Raw genomic sequence first — 22,601 nt, 5'->3', positions numbered from 1 at the left:
CTGTTCAAGGGCTGAGAGCATCCTTGAGCCCTCAGGGTGGGCTCTTGTTGCTTTGCCTGCTTCTTCTGTAATGGCAAAGGACAATTTTGGAGTCCCATGGAGACTGTAGCAGGGAAGAGCCCTGTTCCCTCAGAAGTGTCTTGCCATGTGTCTTACCTCAGTTTGAGTCTTGAGCTTCAAAAGCCTGCCTGAGCTCCATCTGAAAGACCTCCTGGCCACAAGGATGCTCTGGCCTGCCTGCTCAGGGACAGCCATAGAGGAGAGATCTCAACCTCTGTGGTGACTAAAGTGGCAAGTAGAGGTCTGAGCCCAAAGTGGAGTAGAACCCCCTTCTTATTCTCACACAGCACTTTACTCTTCAGCAGAAAAGGATTTCTGCTGGCTCTTCCAGTGGGAAATGCCACCAGAAAACTGAGCTTTGAGTTTTCCTCTGTGCAGCAATTTGTACTGAAAGTGTTGCTGTTGGTAGCACAGCAGGGGCACCACCTATAAATAAAAGCTCAATTTTGCCTTTGGAGATGCCAACCAAACTGAGGCCCTGAAGCACAGGATGGCAAAAAGGATGGTGGACACTCACTCTGGGGCAGTAATACTGCCCTAGATTGCAGCTGGAGCCAGCAAGGAACACACTCCCCCCACTGCCCAGTGAATGCCCTGCTCTAAACCCAGCCAGCCCAGCAAATCCAAGCACGTGCTGGTGAAAAGCTGGGAGTCAATCACAGCAGCATTATTCCTACTGGCACAGCCCCCCCAAGAATGCCCCCCAGCTGTGGCCAAGGACCTTCTGAGGTGCTTTTTAGGCCTGCATCTCCACTCAGCCAAGTGCTAATCCTCTGCAAGTGCTCTGCAAGGTGACCTTTGCTTTGGGGTGCCCGCCAGCCCCTGCAGCAGCTGCTGCTCTGAGTGACCTCCCTGGCTTACAACAATGGAGGCTGTTTAAAGAAACAAATACTCAATCTGGCCCTTTGCAAAGCCAGGTTCACAGCAATCCCTCCTGACAAAAAAAAGGTCAGAATCTCCTTAAATAGAAACACACCCTGGTACTAAGATTAAAGCTTTCCCATATCTCTTCTGCCATTAAAATCCCACTTCTCCTGAGAAACATCTTTTCTCCTTCCATAAAGGATCCAGCTCATTTGAGCCATCAGCTTGTCAAAGTATGATGGATTAATGCAGCAAAAGGTTGCTGAGGCTTTTAGCTATCCTTCTCTGGACATATACTTCAAAAACCACTCTTGACCTGGCATCCAGAGCAAATTTCACTCCTAGTCCTGAAGGCTTGGCCAGGGGGATGCTTGTGAGACCAGATCACTGCTCTCTGCAGAAATGACAGGGGTCAAAGAAGTAACCACAGTCTAATTTCTAACAGCTGAGACCTTCGATGCAAGGAGCTGATACAAAAGCAGCACTGTCTGTGCCTTACTTCTTTTCCATTAAAAGCTGGAACACAAACCAGAAAATTAAGGAAAACTGAGTCCTTGCTACTGTGTTTAGACATCATCTCCTCTTGGCTACCCTCCAGAATCTTTTTTTGGACAAGTCCCAGAGGTAATGCAATGTAGGAGAGAGGGAGAAAATGCACACTAGGGTCTATTTTTAGTGATTACAGTAAGGCTGAAATCTGTTCCCTCCTCCCAGTCCATCCTCAGCCAAAAAAAGGCCCCAGAGAAACTGCTGAAGCTGTACAGAACAGGCTGTGCTCTCTGCTGGGCTGCTCACCTACCAGCAATGGGTGTCCCCTGCAAGGAGTCAGGAGAGCTGGTTCCTCTGTCCTGGGTGATTTCAGGCTGCTTGCTTCCCTGCCTGGGTGCACAGCATGTGGTGTGCTGGGAATCTGCTCCCTCCACAGCCTTCTGCTGCTTCCCTCAGAGAAGCAGCCACTAACCAGAGAAACATCAGCTTTCACACAGTGCTGCACCACAGGGAACACAGAGGCCATTTCCCTTCCCATTCTTCAGGAGTGTTTCTACTCTGCCACTTCTATAATTACAAGGAACACTTCAATGAGACAGGGTATTTGCCTCTCTCCTCTTCATTATCACCATCTGGATTTGCTGCTCTTGCCATATGTCCCACAGCTGATGTTACAGCCACCCTCTGTGCCCCACTGCTGTCTGGTGGGCAGTTGTTTGCCCTGGAGCCTGGCATCCCTTAGAAGGGTAGGAGAGGGTGGCACAGGGGGGCTTGAGGCAGACACTGATCTCACAGTGCTGTTCTTGACCAAGCTGGAGTCACTCCATATCCTTACACTGCTGCTGCACCACATCCCATGGTTTCCATATCCAGTCTTTCTGTAATTTACACCACTGTGAAACCAGAGTGAGTTTGCTGCTGCAGGGGAGTTTGTCCAGCTTTACTTCAACTTTAATGAAGCCTAAATGTTATCCATGGGGGAAGAGGAGGAAAGAGAGAGAATGAGGGACTATGTCATTGCTTGGATTGGCAGAATCTTTTCCAAACTGAATGTTTTCCACTGGCCTGCAGTAGTTCAACAAATAATGACATTAATCCACTCCTTCCAAGTCTCCTTCCTCCATTCACCCCTTCCAGCCCTTTCTCCACAGCAATGGCCCTAGAGAGTATCTGTGCAGCATCCACCTTTCCCCAGATATTGGCACAGGTACAAGGGATGGGATGATGCTGCAATCTCCTGCACACCTTAGCTGGCCACAGAACCTCAGCTGCCTCATTCCTTTCAGCTGGAGCTGACTGAGTGTTTGGAGGTTTCTCATGGATTGGGGGAGCAGGAGGTACCCCTGCTGCTCTGTGTTGCCAGGCTGGTGCCAAGCATGGCAGTGCAGGTGTTATGGACCCACTGCCAGGGGAATCTGGGCATGGTCCATTGCAGGCTCCCAGCAGAATTCTGAAACCTTTCTGTTTGCTCTTATTTGCCCCAGGGCCACACAGTTGGCTCCAGCACTCTGACTCCAGTATTACATTTGTAAAGACTGACCAAGACCCCCCAGAGGACTCTGCATTACACAAAATGTTAAGAATTCCAGTTCTGCTTCCTTTCCCAGGAGTAATTTCCCTTAAGACAGGATTTTGCTGAGATGTCCTGGGTTGGCTATTCCCTTCCCACATCTGGGTGGGAAGCAGTGTGCCAGCAATCTGTCTGCCTAGCAGCTGTAGTGAAGTGAGTTTTATGTGTATAGCATTAGCAGAACGTTTTAGGATTCTCTAGGATGAAAACTATGGCCATATAAACCTAACACCTTGCAGTAAAAACGATTCAGCCAAATGTGCTCTGGAGTGTAGTTTTAATCACCTCTGGGCCTCTCTCTGCATGCAGTGTCTGTGATCTGCCCCAACAGCACTTCACCCTCATGAAGGTCTTTGATTTTTAACCAGGGCAGGTCTTTAAGGAGATCAAAAGCTATTCAAATTTATACTTAAATGTACATAATTTCTTCTGTTTTCCCTTGTGCTGCAGCTGATAAGGCTGTAGATGTTATTTGCATCTCATGCTCAGCTCAGTCAGAACTGCATTAATGTACAAAGATTAATGTAAAAGGAAAGATGGACTGTGAAAAGTGAGCCACAGGGAACCCAGTGCTTGTGAAAGAAGTCAGCTGAATGTCTTTCATGGTCTCTCAGCCCCCCACCTTTTCACTGAATCATAAAATTAAAATTGGGAAAGGCTGACAGCACAGGAGTCCCCTCTAGACCTCTGCCATGCCGCTGCTGGTGAGAGCCGCTGGTGTTTGCTGTGGGCCTGGTGGGGCATCGCCCCAGGGAAGGATGGATCCCAGTTATCCCTACTGGTGCTTCACCAGGGAGCTCCTCCCTGCTGGGTGTGTCCTGCCATTGCCAGATTGTGTTTTCATTTCCTCAGCGGACTTTTCCTTCTGGGCTTCCCCTGCTGCTCTCTTCACCCCTCAGGTTTCACAGGCAGGATGCTGAGTTTCCCCCTGTGACAGCTCTCCATTCTCTCCTGTTGGGCTGCCCTCCTTGTGGGCCTCTTCCCCCTGCCTGACATTTCCTTCTTCCTTCAATAAGTTGGGGTCTGGCTCATGTGGAGGGCTCTGTGGGGAAGACAAATATTTACTCTTGGAGTCACAGTCTCTCAGTGCTGGGCAATGCAGGGAGAACGGTCTCTGGATAAAACCTTGGATGGGATGCAGCATCTACCTGAGCTGGCTCAGCTTCCCCATGGCTTCTGCATAATCTTATTTTAAAATATCTTCTGAGTCCTGAATGATATTTTGAAACTAGAAAAGAACTGATAAGTGGAATGACAAAACCAAACCAAACCAAACCAAACCAAACCAAGCAAAACAAACAAACAAACAAACAAACAATAAAATAAAAAGAAAATAAAAGCATCAAAGTGCTCAGATATAAATTAATGTATACAAAAAATAAGCATGAGTTCATTCAGAAGAAATATATGGCCATACTGGATTAAGGGTAGTTATATTGATTTTAACAAGGGCTTATTTACCATTTCCACTAAAAAGACACAGACTGCTTCAGATAGCTTTTGAGAGGCCCTTGAGTGTTTCCCTGTTGTCCCACTTCAATGCCCACATCTGACTCTCACAAACTCTGATTCTTCCATGTCACTCAAGTCCTCACTCAGCTGAGGTGAGGCAGCTCAGGTCAGCTCCATTGCAGCCAGCACAAGGAAACCTGGGAATCAAATCCACCTGATGTTTACCCCAAAGGCTTTCAAGGGCAGGATTTTCATGGGAAGCTCTTCCCTGGGGAAGTGGTGAGTCTGCAAACATCCACACCAGCTGCACGGGGGCCTGGGCCTCTCCACGTGCACACACACATCTCCATCCACCTCATTTTGGGCGGAAGAGGAGGTTTGCTCTGTGCGGCCTCGCTGCCATCCCGTCTTTCTTCTCCACTCACACACCACCACAGAGGGCTGCAGTTTATCAGACAGAAGTGTCACCGGTGTCTCTCCATTCTGTGTCCCTCAAACCCCACTGAAAGGCCACCTCAGGCAGGCTGTGTCACCCCCAGCCACCCAGGCATGTGAGCTCCTAGGGCTCAGCCAGGCTCCGGCTGTGCGAGCGCACGCTCTGCACTTGACCCATCATTTTGGCAATGTCACCCACTTCGGTCCCATTACAGCAGTCATGAATTGGACCCTGTTCACGCTCTGAAACTGCCACAGCTCCCAGCTGAAGTTCAGACAGTCACACAATGGAGCCATTCACACGTCTCATTAACTCCGGACTATGCATTGAAAATAACTGTGTCATATGAGTCTCCGATTCAATTTTCCCAGTTTATATCATTTATAGGTACCTTCCTGTTCATAACAGCAACTCTAGTTATGTAAAACCTTTTGTCTGTCAGTGGAGGAAAAGTGGTATGTAGAGCACAATAGAATAATTCTTTAGTGTTATTAATTGTTGTCATCCCAAGTAATATAGGCCATAGAAGTATTTTAAATCCAAACTCGAATGTGACAGGCATGGAGCCAACTCCTTCAAGACACCAGTGTGCCTTTGGTTCTGTATTTTAAACTTCTTGAACTTGTTTTTATTGTTTTTTAATTTACAACAGCAGTCAAGTTCGAGTTTCCAAGTAAGAAAAGTGTGAAGGCACTTGGAATTCAATAAGGCTCATACCATTGCCTACACATGGGAAGAGGCAAGGATCTTCTGCTTATGTGATTTATAGGATTGTATTTCTCTGCCGAGTGCCAACAGCAAGCCTTATGTTGTATTTGTCTGTGCTCTTGTATTAAGGTTTTTATAACAGATGCAGCACAGGGGTTTCTGTGTATCACATAGCACTTGCAAACTAAAGCAGACATGTCCAAAGCTTCAGGAGGCACAGTGGAGGGATGATTGCAGAGATGGCTTTGGGGAGTTAGTTTCAGTTTGTGCTGCAGTGGAGAAGCAATGGCAAATTCTGGAACACAAAACCCTGTCACAAAGAGACAGAGGTACAGTAAATCCCATAAAATGAAGCAGAGAGACAGGACAGATGAGGACAAAGAAAAGAATGAGCTGTCAAGGCTGGTATTAATAATGTTGTGCAGCAGAGAGAGAAGTGGACAAGCCTGTGCCAAGGCAACTTTGCTGGATGCTGCAAAGGAAGACATGAGTTGACCTTGACAGTCTGTGTGAGGATACAAGAGCAGGTCAGGCTCTTAGAGCAACACTGCAAGCAAAGCTTTGCTGGCAATCATTCTGTGCTTCTGCAGAGGTAATGTCAAGAGGAAGTCATTAAGGGAAACAAGGCTGTCATCAGCAAGGTATGAGGTGGACATGCATTGGAGCAATGTCAGGATAGAGGGCTCTAGGACAGAGGACATTCCAGGTTCTTTGAGGTAGTAGTTCATGAAATAGCAACAGCTGGCATTTGATCACAGGTCAGATTTCTGGGAGAAAGTGATAGCTGCTCCCAGGTCCTGAGCCAACAGAAATATTGCTAGAAGGAAGTAAAAGTTAAAATGCTTTGAAGGAAAAATTAAAGACCTGTTCACCTGTGCTGACCTCAAGTAATCAGCAACCCATGCAGAGCAATGCATCAGAGACAGGCTCAAACATACAGGGGGACTCCTGTGGGGAAGCAGATTTGTAAGCCACCAGAAGAGAAACAACAGGTAAAACCTGGAGCAGATGCAGAGGCATCCCCAGCAGGCACCCTGTGCTCTCTCCATCCATGTTCTACACTGTTGCAATGTGCTACATCTTGCTGTACCAAGATTAAAAATTTACAGAGACAATTCCTCCTTGGTCACTCATCCTTTCACTCTGCCCAAACCCAGACTAGTTTTATACAACTCTGATGATGGATTTTTCCTGGAAGGAGAGTCTCAAAATATGGTATATGATTAATATTGCAGCACATCTTTTCATTTGGTATTAATTTACTGACATTTACTGACATTCACAACCATTCTCACACCTTCTTGAATAAAAAAGATGTTTGGGTAGATGGAGGCATTCTATGGGATTCCAGTATGGATTTGGGTCTAAATCATGAAGTACTTAACTAATGGATGTGATATATTCAATTAACTTGCACTTTTGTACATGAGGCAAAACCCAACACCCTCCAATTAAGGGTATGTTGTACTTTTCCATCTGATTCAAAGCTCTCTGTCTCACTAAGGTACATGGCTGAAGGGGTCCCCTGTGTTTGATTTTGGATTATAAAGTTTGTCCATGATTAAATATGAAAGCAAGTCTACAAATGAAACAGAGAGGGCTTGAAACCTAGGTCTGCTTGTACAGTGCACATTGGAAAGCCATTTTGAAAGGCATTTTAAGTTTTGCTCTTATCTTCTTGCCAATTCATCAGTGGTTTGACTCATATATCAGAACTTTCAAGCAAAAAAAAAGCTTCAGATGAACCTATTTACGTAGGAAAGGTTTTTCAAAACAACTGCACAGGGGGCAGGATCAACATCTGAACACGGGCTGAGTTGTTACATTTTTAGAATTATTCCTTTCATTAAAGGCATGAGGGATATCTCACGCATCTTGGGGCCCGATTCAGAGTTGTAACATCCTAAACCAGTAATTGCTGTGCTGGGTGAAACCCTCTCTTTATGTTTGTTTTAGAAGCAAACCTTCCTAACCCAGTTCCTTTCCATCTCCAAGCAGGAGAGCCTACCTTGCCTATGATGCTGATGGCTGTAGCAGCAGCATTGCTGGATGTTATGGTGCAGATCTTCTGCAAGAACAAGACAATAAAGGGACCAGCAAACTTCTTTCCATCTGCTTGCTGCTCTGGCAGTGAGCAGGCTCATAAAACTGAAAGCGGTTGTTCAAGCAATAGCACTGAATGTTGGAGAGATACACTGGATTAAGAGCCTTGTATGTGCCAAGCCTTGTTGAGCTCTTTGCTGCAATTAGCTAACAACAGACCACCAAAGTGAGGGAAAGCCAAATGTCTGTGAACAAAGAAAGTGTGACTCCAGGCAGGGAGACTGGGGTGGTGGCAGTCTGGTCCTAAAGTAAGTGGATGACTACAGAGAAAACCCTGCAAGAAGGGCAGCAGAATGGGTCAGAACAAACAACTTTTTCTTCACTGTTTCAAAAAGGACTTTTAATGAAAATAAAGATCTGGACCAGAACATGCAGCAGCGTGAAGCAAAACATTTTGTTTGACTTCTTTCTCTTTCCAGTCACTCCTGTACTTTCTGTATTCCTTCCCATGCAGGGCCGCAGTTACCACTGCAAGCGCAGAGATGTTGCTGACTTGGAAGCAATGTGGAATTGGGTACAGCACTTCTGCAAACAGATCATCTGAGATGTACTGTTCAGAACATTCATCCAGGGAGCCTTTATCCCTGTGATTTGGGGCAGAGCTCTCTCCAGCTCTAAACTTTTGCAGTCACCAGTGGCACCTCTGGAACCCTTGAGAAGGTTTAAGTAGCCCTCTCATAATGTCACCTCTGCTCCCAGAGGAATGCTGATAAACTTTTCTTTGCAAAAGGCTTTTTCTGGACCTGAGACCTTTGTTTTGCACAGGCAAATGGTTACAGCATGTACCCCTCCCACTGCAGATACCCTTTCAGGGTTGGGTTCTCCTGTTGTGATACCCACCCCAGCATGCCAGCCTGGCAGGCAGAAGGGTGGAGGGACACCCAAACCTTTAAAACATTTTGTGCTGATTTGCAAGAACTCAACAAGGACAATTATTATGAAATCTTTGCCAGATGGGAAAGATCTTCACCAAGGACTCTAGTAATCTCTAGTCATGTGGAAAAAAACTTCCTTTATGTGAAACTGTGGTAAACTGACTCCATAATCTGATCACTTGCCCAATGAGAGGCTGTTGAGCCCTGTTTCTGATCTGGGACACAGCAGTATAAACAAGGCATGATTTGATCAAAGTCACTGGAGGAGCAGAGGGGGATGCACAGCATGACTGTGAGGAACATCTGGCTTATTGCAGTAACAAAAGTCTGGACCAAGTGGATTTCACGCATCTCCCATTTTCAGCTGTTTTAGCCTATGAGAAGATAGGCAATATCTGTAGAGATGTTCCTGAAATGTCTGAAAGAAATAAGGCCATGATACCTGTGTGGTGAGACACCCTACTGAGAACAGTGCTGTTTGCACAGACTTTGGAGTAGCAGAGCCCAGAACATCTTACAGTAAAGCACCTAATCAAATCCAGGATTTGGTCATTCCCCCTCACTCAGGAACAGCTGATTTCAGCCAAATTAACTGTGTTAATATGAAAAACTTCTTGGTGACAGGTGTTCAACACTGAGATTATTTAAAATGCCAACTAAGATATTTTTTTCATGTGTCACCAGTCTGCATTGCCAAGTGTCTCGTCACAAGAAAGCATTAAAATTCATGCAAAAAAAAAAAAAAAAAAAAAGAGTAAAATTTTGGCAGGGCAGGGCATTGCAGCATTGGAAGAGAGAAATCTTGGAGGAATCGAGACAAACACACAGCTGGGAGCTGAAAAAGCTTCGCCAGCCACTCACTGTGCCCATCCCAGATTATTTATTTGCAGAATTCCCGAAGGCAGGAGGGTGCCGGGGTAAGAAAGGCGAGTGGGGTGGAGAGCCCAGCGAAAAACGGCTCCAAGCAGCAGCTTCGCAGGGAGACAAAACCAAGCATCCTTTGAATAAGGCCGCCAGCGCGGGGATGCGGGGAGGCAGGAGGAGGTGCGGAGCAAGGCAGGGAGAAGCGGGAGGAAAGTCTGCTGCCGCTGCTGCCACTGACATCACCCCGGGACGATTTACATTTCCCGACGTCACTCACGAACCCCTGCGGCCGCGGGGGACGGGGATGCTCGGAGCAGCCCTGGCTGCCGCCGCGCCCCCTGCGCGCCCCCGGCTCGCTGCGGGGGGGCCGGGGCCGGGCGGGGCGGGCCGGGCCGGCGGCGCGGGGCCCTTTAAGAGGTGCCGGCGGCGCGGGAGGCGGCACAGGCCGGGCATGCATGGAGCCGCAGCCCCGCAGCCACCGTAGCCGAGCCCCGCGCACGGCCCCCGGAGCCCGCGGCGCCCCGGCCCGCCGCACCGAGCCCCGCTCCCGCTGACGGACCCCCGCGTCCCATTATAGCGAGATCCATCGCACGGATCCCCGGAGTCCGCCGGGCGGACTGCACGGCGCGGACCCCCGCATCCCACCACGCCGGGATCCGCTGCACGGCGCCGCTGCACGGACCGCACTGCACCGAGCTCCCCTGCGCGGAGCCCGCCGGGCGGACCGCGTATCCCGGACCCTCCGGCATCCCGCCGCCGAGCCCCATCGCTCCGAGCGCGCCCGCACCGCCCTGCCCACGGCGCGTCCCGGCGGCTCGGCGGGCATGGCCCCCGGGAGCCGGCGCGGGGGGGCCCGGCTGCTGCCGCTGCTGCTGCCGCTGCTGCTGCTGCCGGCGGCGGGCGGAGGGTGCGCGGCGGAGGGCGGCCCGCTGGAGCCCTTCGATGCGCTCTACGCCAGCGGGGTGGAGGCGTACTACGGCGGGGACTTCGCGGGCGCGGCGCGGTGCCTGGAGCGGGCGCTGCGCAGCCGGCGGGAGCTGCGGGCGGCGCGGCTGCGGTGCCGGCGGCTGTGCCGAGCGCAGGTGCGGCTGGCCGAGCCGGGCCCGGGCTCCGGCGGGGACCTGCCGTTCTTCAGCTCGGTGCTGCGGCGCGCAGAGTGCGTGCGGCGCTGCGAGGAGCCGCGCCTGGGGGCCGTGTCCCGGCACCGCGCCGCCGAGGAGGTGCGCGCCGACTTCCAGCGCAGGGTGCCCTACAGCTACCTGCAGCGCGCTTACATCCAGGTAGGCACCGCCCGGCCCTCCTCACCGCCATCTCCAAAGAGTTACCCGCGCTTCCATACTCCCGAGCATCCCAGGTGTTCCCCCTCTGCCATCTCTCCCAAGCTGTACAGGTGTGGTCCGCACGACGTTCTCTCTGGTGTGTGCGGTCAGTGGTCATGGCCAGTTCCCGAGAGAGAGAATCCTGGATGGCAACGTAGATTCCTTCCAGCTTTGGTTCACCTGTGCTTTTCCTGACTTGTTTTGGGTGTTTTTTCTATTTGCTTTTGGGAAAGGATATTTTTGTTTTAATGGAACAAAGTATAATTGTGAAAATTGTCTGCCTTCAGTTTTCAGTACCCCCCCAACACCCTCTGCCATAGGTGTTTCCCTTTCAGACAGCCTGAACTGATTCCATGTTTCTGGAGCTTGGGCTGTAGGTGAAGCTGGAAGGTACATAACCTGTGTTCCAGGGACCTGATGGTCATTGTCCTGATGTGATGTGAAATATTTCTGCAAAGTATTTCTGCAAAGTAATGGTGTGCAGTCAGTATTTAGCAGCTGCTGACATCCTGAGCATCATCCTCTTATCCCAGTAACTTCTGCCTAATAACTGGTGCCTTCCCTGAGAAAAATGGTGTTACTCTTTGAACTTCCTTGCCAAAAAGAAGAAAAAAACCCAGAGGGAAAAAAAAAAAACCCAACCCCCTCCCACCAACCCACACCATGATAATGGTATTTTTCTTATTCATTCAAGACTTGTGCTTTGTCAAGCCAGCTACCTGTAGTAAGTCTTCCTGTTCATGACTAGTAAGGACAGAAACTCTGGGAATTTCATTTCATGCCAAGCGGAATGTTTAGAGCATTTCTGGAACATCTCCCTGTGGATTTCTGCTTTATTTGAGAACATTCATAAGCTTTTAGTTGCTATAGCCAACTTAATAGGTGAAGACCTGCCTAGTGGTGCACAGAGAGGGTGATTCTGCTGAAATCCATTTCTAGGTGGAGAAGCAAACATCTTTCCTAGGCAGTGCTGGTGCCTGTGGTGCAGCAACATCAAGGAGGCAAACCATCAGCATTCAAACCTAGTGGAAAATCAGAGCAACATTGCTTTTTCTATGCTTCCTTTTCTGTCATTGCCTTACTGTCAGTTTTACAAGTCAGGGACTAGAACTGCATTGGTTTAAACTCTAGTGGCCATGTGATGCATAGAGTTCCTGAAAGAAATCCTGGGGGTGAACTGGAACTATAATTTGTCTTGTGTGCAGTGCCAGTGCAGCTGATGGTCCTTACTATAAAAGATATTCTATGTAGTGTCAGCATCTGTGGGAAGTGACGCAAAATCTGTCATGCTAAAAAATTGATTTCTTAATCTGATTTCAAAGCTTCTTTCAGTCTCCCTGATGTCAATCTCACTGAAGAACTTTCCTCTAAATTAAATAATAGGGGTTTTGTCTCCCACTTCAGTAAAATTGATATATAAAATGCCAGAAAATTTTGGGGTAGGAGCTGTTCTTGCATATATACTTCTACTGAGACTGAGGTTGTTTTGCTCATTTAAAATGGCATTCTAAGCTTATCAAAGCAATGTGTTGAAAACAGCCCTTTTAAAATTTATTTTATGTGTGACTCATCTTAATTTGCTTTTGCAACATCTGGGGATTTTATGTTCATGCTAGCACTGATTTCACTGCTCTCAGATGGAGTAGTGGATGTTCTTGTTATCTGCATGGCTGTCTGGGTGTCAGGCATTGGAGCCAAGGGATGCTACTCTCTGATTAGATTTGTTCATGTTTTTAATACCTCTTTCTTTCACCCTTTCTGATTCTCTTGGGTTTTGTAAGCAGCACTCTGACCAGCCTGGTCCCTCACAGCACCCTGCAGTGATTTTTCCACGTCCTCACCTGGCTGCTGCCTGTACTTGAGCTCTGCTCCCAGGATTGCCCTTTTGCTCTTGCTCAACAAGTCTGTGCACAGGAGAAAATACCCCAGATGGGATTTGCCTGCACTTGCACCAAACACGAGGTCTGCTGTCGTACACTTGGATGTGAACCATTCCCTCATGCCAAGGCTGAGTGCCAAGGCTTTGGCATGTTCCCTGGGGGTTGGGATGCATCAGCTCCACATCCTCTGGGTTGACTTTGGCTGCAGCAACTGCTCAGCATTTTGTCTGAAAAGGGGAGCTTCCAAGTGGGGCTTGTGCAGAGCCCCCCTGCCTTGCTGTGGGTGCACAGACAGGCTGCACAGCTCTGGGGGTGGCCACTTCACCCTTGTGTTTTGCTTCTTGAAACCGAAGAGGAAATGAGATGAGGTTAAACACCCTGCTGTGTACCCTGTCCAGCTCCTCCCTGGGCTGCATCACGAGGCCAGGATGCTGAGCACTGGGAGGATGGCAGGGTTTGGTGCCATTTGTGGTTTGAGAGAAGAGGAGCAGTCTGGAATGTGCTTCCCACCTCCCACTCTTGCTGACCTCGTGCTTGTTTGTTTCTCAGGAGGGGAGAAACACATCCCGTCAGGAGGGAGTGACAGAGCAAGGAACAGATGAAAAAATGGAAGGGTTTGGCTCTTGTGCAGAGCTTTGAAAACCGGTGCTGAATATACATGAACTAATCCTTGCAACACTCCTGTGGGGCAGGAAAAGCAAAGGCTTTCAGTCCTGCTTGACAGATGCACAGCCTAACATTGGCCATCACTGCGTGTGCCTCTGTTGTTTTGGGAGCAGCAGAGCCACCCAGATGCCCTGGGAGCAGGCAGGGCTCCCCACTGCCTTGTGGTGGCCTGGGAACAGGTTGGGGTGTCCCACTGCCTCTGGTCTCTCACTGCAGAACGAACACCAGCACAGCCTGGCCCAGTTGTGATGATGTGAATGAGACTCTGCAGTGAATTGCTGGAAAACTGGTGCTAGATTTGGAAGTTTTGGACTTCTTTTGCTCCTTTTTTTTTTTTTCTGTTTTTTTTTGGGGACTTTTCAAATTGGACAGTAGCAGCAGCTGCACTGGGCTGCATTGCTCCTGCTTCTTAGCAGATGCTGAAGATATTCCTGCATAGAGCATTGTAAAGGGGCCAGGAGGTGATGATGAGTGTAGGTGAAATACCAGTTCTATCCCTCTACAAAAACATGTTCTATCAGTCTTTGATGTGATCATCCCCATCATCCTATCAATTATTTCCTAATTTATCTATACTTTTCTGAAACAGAAACAGTGGTCTTCTGAAGACCACCTTTCTGTTTCACAGACATGATCTGAGTGTTACTGGTGACTCTGGCATGATGTGGGGAGAGGCTGTGGTGCACTGCAGGAATGGGACAGCTTGTGGGTTCAGCTAAGGGTCTCTGTCAGCTTTGGGCTTGGGATCAGGTTGCTGAAGTTGACTGCAGACTCTACAGACTGTAGACAGATTGCATTGAACAAGCAGCACAAATCCACATGTGTTTGCAAGACTACTTTGTGGCTTCTCAATGTGTATTTAAGTAGAAGGACTCCTCCTTTTCCTAGGATGGCTGGTGTTTTCAGGTAATTTATAAATAGAGTGGGTGCATCTGCTGGAGGCAGTTAGGGTGGGGTGGGTTTGAGAAGGAGTGGAAACAGAGGAGATTAAAACATGGAATGCATGTAGTGGGCTCTCCAGCCACAGTGAAAAGGTTCTTCAGTGGGTTTCTGCTGTCTTGTCCCATGCTGGACAGTTTGCCAAATGCTGGTGAGTCTCAGTTCTGTGCTGGCTGCTCGGTCTTTGTCAAAGCAAAAACCCCTGGGCTTGGCAGGTGGGTGTGGCAGGATCACTTTGCCCTCTTAAATGTTTTATTAGTCATGTCCTTCTTGTTTTGCTGCTGTAGTCATCTTGTTTCTGTAAAAACCTAGCCTGCAGGCCATGATGTTCCTAACCCTGCTTTTTGGAGTTTTTCTAGCTCTGAGAGTGAGAGGAGGAGGAAATGTACACAATGTACACTGTGACAGTGTTTGCTGCTGTGAGCTGCTGACTCAGGAGCCGTGTTGGAGCTTGCTCTGGGTGGTCTGCCATGAACCCTGTGACAGAGCACTACTTCCAGTCCCCAGTCTAACTTCTACAAGTCAGCTTGGTCCAAAAACAAGGAGTAACCTGGAAAAGTTGATCACTGTGTTGATTGCAAAACCAAATCTTATTTCTCTTCTGCTTACTGACTCTCCCCTTGAGGTCTGTTTCCTTTGTCTCATCTTTTTACCAGCCTCAGCATTCCCCAGCCTGCTTGCTGGGTTGATGGCTATAGCCTGCTTTAATTTTCTGTGGATAGTGGTGTGCTGTTGCTGAGCACTTCCTCCCAGTTTGTAAATACTGAGTTGCAGTGGTCTTGTCTCCCCACTTTGCTGGATGCCCCGTTGCACATCGGTGAAGCATGGCAGGAATTGTACGTACGTGGTCTGTAACCATCAGCCTTGGATCTAGATGAGAAAAAGCCTTTTAGCCTGTGCTTGGGTTTAAAACAATAAATAAAACAAGTCCCCAGCATGTTGGACATTGCTTCTCTCTTAGTAATGCCAGATTGTAGGTGGAGCAAAAGGGGCAAGAGCGTGACTATGTCTGGCTTATCCCGTCTTTGGCTTGAGCTCCCCCTTGCCATGTCTGAGATGTCTTTCAGTTCTGTTACCATCATGACTTCATGTGTTGCAAGCATAAAACAATAATGTTTAGGTTTTCTGAGTTGTAGGAGAGACTGTTTATTTGTTCTTTAAAGCTATTTCTTTTTTTAAAAAAACAAGGTCTTGTTTTGGGAGAACTTCCACTTTTATCTTCAGTGCTGGGTTTTCCACACTGCAGCAGATGGGGCAGTGCTGGAGGCACCACTGTGAGTGTGTCCTTGGGTCACTCTGGGCTGTCCTGCCCACCCATACCACCAAGACGTCTGAAATGCAACAGGCACAATAATCACTTGATAAAAGGCCACAGGAGAAAAACAAAAGGGACAAGTGTGAGGCCAAACTTCAGAAACACTTGTGATACAGTCTATTGCCCAACTCCAGTTCTGCCTTTGAAAACTCCGTATTTATGACAATCCAGACCCAAGGGAGGGGAGTTGTGAGTGTAAACCTTGGCCTTTAAGCTCTCCAGTCTGGTTGTTCTGTCCTCTGCCAGTGCTTATGTGATCTCTCCACCAGCCACCTTTGGGTGTCTGAGTGTACCAACCCTCAGGAGAGTGGTTGTTGAGACACTTCAACCAAATCCTTCCCACCTCCAGTAACTACTCGCTGCCCACCTCTGTGTGTTTCACAGGACCAAGATTTTTGTCTCTGTGAGAGGCAAGTGGATCACCTACCTAGGGGCTGTGGAGCAATTCTGCATTCACACCAATGTAGTTGCTTAGGGAATTTGGTTTGTTTCACTCAAGGACTGCTGTTTTCCATTAATGTTTTGCTCAGTTTTTCTTTGAGCCACAGTGCTGCATGGACCTAAGCAGATAATGGGGTCCTGTCCTGGGGTGAGCCACAGCCTTTGGGGAAATGTGGTTTCACATGCAGCATCTCGTGGGCATCGACACAGAATAATGTGTAAAACTTCTTACTTTAAAGTCTTTGGGGGAGCAGGTGTTTCTCACCACAGGCACCACCTGTCCTGCAAAGTCTGCCTGTGCAGTTGGTCTTGTTTTTGCAGGATTTATGTGACATCTCAGATGAAGACCTATGGTAAAACTGTCAGAAAATCATTATTATTTGGATTTTTACTATTAGTGGTGTTTATTTATCTTCAATCTTGAGAATTGGTATTACTCAGATACTGGGTAAATAAACAGATCTGAGACTTAATCTCTTGGAACGTCTCTTTATTTAGATTTTCTGAGAAAGCATTCCTACTCCTCAGCAGAGGGTAAATGTTGGTGCTCAGAAAGTTAAAATTATTTAGGACAAAAATAAACTCAGTTTATGGGGATGGAAAACTTTGAGTCTGGATGGTTGGGTCAGTGTCCTGGGTTTAGAGCAGGATATTTAGTCCTGCCCTAAGCCTGGGACATTGACTCAACTGCCCCTGCTCCTGTTCTTGCTGACCATTTCGAATGAAATGCTTCTAAAATGTTTAGAGTTGAAAGTGTTGTCAAAGAGGGAAAGAGGTGACCCAGTGGTTCAATTCTGCTGCCAGCAAATGCAGACTAGGTACATCTTTGTCATGAAGGTGTATCAGTGTCTTCACAGGAGTCTGTCTCGACTTTTTGGACTTGAGTATGGGCTTGAGATGTACTAAAAATTTGACTAGCTGTTTGTAGTGATTTTCTGCTGGTTTCTTTTGTTTTTTGAGTGTTTGCATTTGGTTGTTTTCTTTCAGCACTGCCCAGCAAATCAGGACACAACCAGTAAACATCTACTGGTCTGGGACCCACTAAGCTCATTTCATACAGCCTGGTAGTCATCCACTTGATAGCCAGGGCTGCTCCTTTTGTCATGCCCAATTCCTCTTTCTCATTTCACGGCTATGCATTTGTGCCAGGGCTTCAAAATATGCCATATAGAAAAACATACTAATTATAGACCCAGTGCAGTGGGTCCCAGCCTGCAATATTTTGCAGTCTTTTGGAGAAAACAAGGTAACCCTGAATTCCTCCTTATTTCTGGTGATGTGGCTTGGATGATGGATGAGGCAGGTATGACTCACATGGTTTGAGTGGATTTTTTGAGACCTTGATCTAAAGGCCTCCCAGTGCAGGTTAATATCCCAAGTGGAACAAAACTGGGCACCAACAGAGCCCAGACTCCTGCTGCTGGGATGGGACCCAGGAACCTGACCCTTCCCTGCTCTTGCATCTCCTTAGTTTCTTGGGGTTATTGCACTTTCCCCTGCTGGCTGCTCCTTGGCAGAGCCCTGCTGCTGCACTGCCCTGTCCATTTGCCGTGGCGTGCTGGGATTTGTTAAGTGGCTTTGTGAGCTGCCTGTTAAATCTCATCCATACGTCCGAGAGCTCTGCTCTGGCTTCTGCAGAGCCCTTTTGTTGTCCTTGGCCACAGGAATAACAAACGGCAGCTGATGATGGACTGCATGTGAATGAGCAATGCAGCTTAGCTCTGCTAAGCAAACTTGTGCCCAGCACTCTTGAGTTGTGGCTGAGGTTTCAGCAAGGATTATTCCAATTTCTTGTACAACTGATGATTTCATCGTGGATGGCCCTGGCAGTGGTGAGAAACCATCCTGTCAGTAGCTGTTGCTTTACTGCCAATCTCCTGTGCACTGCTGGAGCCTTGCTAGCAGGATTCTGGGCTCAAAGCACTGCTGGACGTCTGGAGCAAGGAATGGAGGGGTTATTTATCTTAGTTTTTTCCTTTGGAGGTGGTATGAATTAGTCATTGTGATTGGGTTTGTTCCCAAGGAGTAGGAACCCCTGTACTTTGCACAGGGCATATTTCCATGTGTGTAGCCTGGAGTGAGGCCAGGCTGAGTTTGGATAAATGGATGTGAACCCGGAGTGACCCAGCTGAGGGCCCTGGAGTTTCTGTGCTGTAGCACCGGGGAAGCTGAGCTCAGGACTTGGCCCGTGTGTCTCAGCAGTAAGGGATGGCAGGAAGGAGGGCACGAACTTCCCTGCATGCTTGTGTTCCCAGCCAATGTATCAGCAAGACGGTATTGACATTTTTATTTCTTGGCCATGAGCTGGTGGTGACTAATGAAGGCAGGGGGTCTGCCTGTGGGTGGGTTCAGGCAGCAAAGGGCTGTTCCTCATCAGCCTGAACTTCCCAACCAGTCCTTCTCCTTTCCATGACAACTGGTCACTTAAACAGACCCTCCAGGGCTGACGTCAAGGGTCAGGGATTTGGCCACCAAATAATTACAGCAACCAAAATAGCATCACTTCCCCACCCCTTCCTTCCCACATGATCCTGCTGAATCCCAACTCATAAATGTCCTTTTTTTTCTTTCTTGGATGAGAAGCAAAGCCCACATGTATTAGCTGGAACATATGGCAGGGTTTGGCTGCAGCCCATAAGTTGTGAAGGCCAAATACTCACTTGTAGCTTCTTGTTCACTTAAAAAAAAAAAAAAAAAAAAAAAAAAAGAGGAGAAAAACACGTTCTTTCAGGATTGGATGAAAGGCTGAGTCTGTGCTGGTGCTGGGATGGGAAGCAGATAGGGTGTGGGACAGCACATTGACTGTGCTGGTATGACAGAGAACGTGTCCCCTCGCAGCCATTGAGAGGTGGCCTGGTGACAGTGGCCACTGTCCCCTGCTCCCTGCTCTAATGCTGTTTCTCATGTCAGGCAGAGTTTGCAGGCAGGCAGCTCAGGAGAATGTCACCAGCACCAGGGGTGCAGAGCAGTCAGCAGGTTTTACGTGTGGGTTAGTCACAGACAGGAGAAAATTCTGTCTTTGCAGCACTGAAGGTTTTATTAAGGGTTATGGGAACATCTGGAAAGGTGCAGAAAATTTGTGAGAGGAAAATGAAGGGACATTGTCAGAAATTGACTGCACCACCAGAATGTACCTGGTGCACCCAAACTAAAAAAAAAATCAGAAACATCACAAAAATGCTTGTTAGACACCAACATGCTGCTTTTCACCATGGGTTTTCCAAAGCAGCTGCAATGGTGGCCTTGATCTCACATCATATCCCTGCAGGAAGATGAGCCTGAGACTGTGCTGTGTCCTGTCAAAGTTAGAGGTGGGAGCACATGAATCCACAGAGCCTTCTGCCTGAAAAAAGAAGGGTGGGTAAATCCTGCCCCAAAGTGTTGCAAGCAGGGCACTGCCTACATCCACAGCTCTTTGAGGTCAGGGCTGGACTCCCGAGGGTGCAGTGGGGAGATGTGCTGAAGTTCATTGCCCAGGGCTATGAGTGCAGCTTCTTTTGAAGATGGAGCCAGCCATATTCCTTCCCAGGAAAGATCAGCGGGGTACAGAGAGAAAAAGCTTGGAAAATATCCTTCAGAATATTTGCTGAAGGTGTTGCTGTGACTGCCCAGGGACTGAAGCACAGTCTGTTGGTTCCCTTGCTTAGAAAGCTGCTTTTAAAGTGGTTTTTGCCAAGGCACACCCTGTTCTAAGGTTTATATATATTCTGGGGCATCTGTGACCTGAGTTACTCTGTCTTTGGAAGCAGAAAAATGACAAAGTTTCATTGAAATAGTCTGAAAGGAAGATTTTAGTGAAAGAGAGGAAAATGTGTCTTCTCTGCATTTTTTCCTATCTATGGAGCTGCTGGCCTCTCTGTTGCAGAGAATGAGAATGGACAGGAGTTTTCTTACCTGTGGGCAGCACTGATCCTGGGGATGTGTTTGCAGACTGTTAACCAAGAGTTGTGAGATGCCCTGATCTCCAGAGGTGGCTGAGGAAAGGCTGCTTTGGGAGAGGCTTTTATTGCATGGAGATGCAGATCCTGATCTGTGCTGCTGACAGCAGGTGGTTGGGGCAGGGTTTGCTGAGCCTGTGGTGCTGGGGCATCTTGGGCTCTTAATTACCCTGGTGTACTCAGCACACTGTGTGTAGGCATTGCAGGGTGCTGCTCTAACTGCATATCCCGCTGTGGGCTGCTGGTCACCACTGTTCCCTTTGCCTTAAATATCTTTTAAGATCTTTTAAATATCTTTTAAATGTCTTTTGGCAGATGGTGGTTCTTTGCTTGGCAGCCCTAGTCCATTTTCTTTAACACAAGTGTTGCACCCTGGTGGCTCTGCTGCTTCTCTGGAGTTGTCACTCCAGGGTCAGTCACAGACTCCTGCAGCCCACAGAGCTACCTTGGCTCTCTGGGGTGCTGCTCAGTAAAACTTGGTTTCAGCTTGGATCCTGCTACAAGGCAGGCAAGTACCAACTAAAACAGTGATGTGCCACTTTAGGAAGCAGCTTGTCCACTCAGCTGTCAACTGCACGTCCCTTCTGAGCATCCTAGGCTGGGCTGCAAGGTTGTGGAAGCTCACTGCAGGCATGTGTGTGTGTGAGGATACAGAGGATATCCTCAAGCTCCCCCAGAGCTGTTTCCCCAGGTCATGTCCATGTCTGGGCTGTGTCTCCAGCTGAGTCCCAGCTGAAGCCAGGCTCAGACTGGCTTCATGCAGCACTTTTGCCTGCATGGGGGAGCAGAAGCTGTTGCACTCTCTGCCATCAGCATGACCTTTGTGTGCTCTCTGAGCTGCCCTTCCTGCTGCTGGAGTTTGCTCTCCACCACCCAAACTGCAGAATCTTTCTCACTGTACCCTGAGCACTCCTTGCCCAGACTCACCAGCCTCCAAAGGGGCAGATCCTACCCACACTCAGTGCTTTATGCTGGACTCAGGTCTCATTCCTGTAGCCTCAGTGACTTGGGTGTAACAAAAGCACAACTTGGGACATCAGTGCCTGGTTGTGCAAGCAGTGTGAGAGGAGGCAGCTCTGCAAGGCACTGCTTTGTAGAGGACAGGGCTTGTAGCTCCCTGATGGCCTGGGATGTGCAGGGCAGTTTCAGTTTTGGCAGCTGGATTCTTCCATGTGATAGCTGAAGCTCTGGGAGTTGGAGTAGGCTATGATTCTTTGAATGTTGCCAAACTGAGATCTGGGCTTAACAAAAGAGATTTTCCCATCTTGGGAGACTCATTCCAACCTGATTACTGTTTGGGTTGTTCAGCAAAACAGTCCCTAGAAAATGACTTTTGCACTGTAGCACAAGGCTTCCCACAGTGGTGTTTTTAACTCCAAATCACTGTTTCTTTAATCACTGTGCTTCTGTTTTCCAAATATATTTGTGGATCCTTGCTGGGAAATCTGGCTAGATGACAGACTTGTAAATGAACCATTTTTAGCTTCTAATCCTTTTTGAATCAAACCAAACCAGGTAAAGAGACCTGAATAATCATTCATCTGGGCTTTCTCTTTGAAAGTTACAGCTCTTAAAGTTGTCACTGGGTTGCCAGCAATCGATTCACTCAGCTGTCTTGAAAAGCACAGTGTAGAAGCCATAGTGTCCTTCATGATGCTTTTGAGAAATATTAGATAGTGAAGGTTTGCATGTTTCAGGCTTATTGTTTACATTCCTGTCTCTCTGCTGCTGTTTTACATGGTGGATGTTACAGCTCAGCTCCTAAGTGGTGGAGCCCTGCTCAGAAAGGGTTCCAGGTCCCTTGGGACCTTCTGTGCTGCTCTCTGGGGTTGCTTTGGTATTGCAGCCAACCTGTGCTGAATAACAAAGTCCTGCTCAGCAGGATTGCCAGCTGAGCTCTTGCATGCTCTGTGTGTGGGCACAGATGTGCATGGAACTGGGGAGATGGACAGGAAAACCCTCCTGGTGTTAGTCTGCCTGAGATGGGAGGGAGTGCTCAGGTGTAAGAGCCAGCAGTGCTTAGCCCCTGAGTGAGGGATTATTTCATTGGGCTAAGAATGTACTCAAGCCTAGAAAGGCCTGGTTTGGGAAGTGATCAAGATTACTGTGCCAAGTGAATGCTATCAGTGCTTTAAAATGCCAGTTGGTCAATGGAACAGCTGGGTCAATAGTGCATTATGTCAACCACTTTACTGTCCATCTTATTTAAGCCACTTAATGGCAGCTTTGGAAGTTATTCTGTGCTATTGAGGGAGGAGACCTAAGCCCAGACAGCTGAGAGTTCAACTGTTTTAATTTTGCTGTTTCCACTTGAGTCATTGGGCTGAAAAGGTAAAAATTGTAGGAAGACAAGGAAGGGAGAATCTGCTTTTCTTTTCATAGTGTTTCCTCTCTGTCAGGAGGATCATCAGGCATTTTGGAGGTTATCCTTGTAGATTCCCCTGCTGCAAAACTGCAGTAGAATTTTGGCTGTGCTGTATTGTCCCTTTGAAGTGCCAGCAGGCTTGGCTCTCTGCTGTTATCTACACTTAGTGCTTTAGCAGTCCTGAGCACAGAACACTAGATCTGCTTTTGCTTAGCATTATAAGCCAAAAAGCAGCACTCAGCTATCTCTTGTTTCAGAGCCAGGGTGCTGCTGAGTGCAATCAGAGACTTTGTCCAGCCAGTGACGGGTGACAGCAG

At 48.2% G+C, this 22,601-nt stretch overlaps 1 protein-coding gene across 1 annotated transcript in view; it reads left to right on the top strand.

The window, feature by feature from the left end:
* Positions 1-10,245: 10,245 nt before the first annotated feature.
* P3H2 (prolyl 3-hydroxylase 2) overlaps positions 10,246-22,601 on the top strand; it is a 63,846-nt gene continuing 51,490 nt past the window's right edge. The window contains exon 1 of the mRNA XM_009089141.4: positions 10,246-10,701. Coding sequence (XP_009087389.3) covers positions 10,246-10,701 — 456 coding nt within the window. The remainder of the gene's footprint in view (positions 10,702-22,601) is intronic.

The sequence above is a fragment of the Serinus canaria genome, chromosome 9, assembly GCF_022539315.1.
Source record: "Serinus canaria isolate serCan28SL12 chromosome 9, serCan2020, whole genome shotgun sequence".
Classification (NCBI taxonomy): Eukaryota; Metazoa; Chordata; class Aves; order Passeriformes; family Fringillidae; genus Serinus; species Serinus canaria.
Note: the sequence above shows the minus strand (reverse complement) of the source record. Positions and strands in the feature narration are given on the sequence as shown.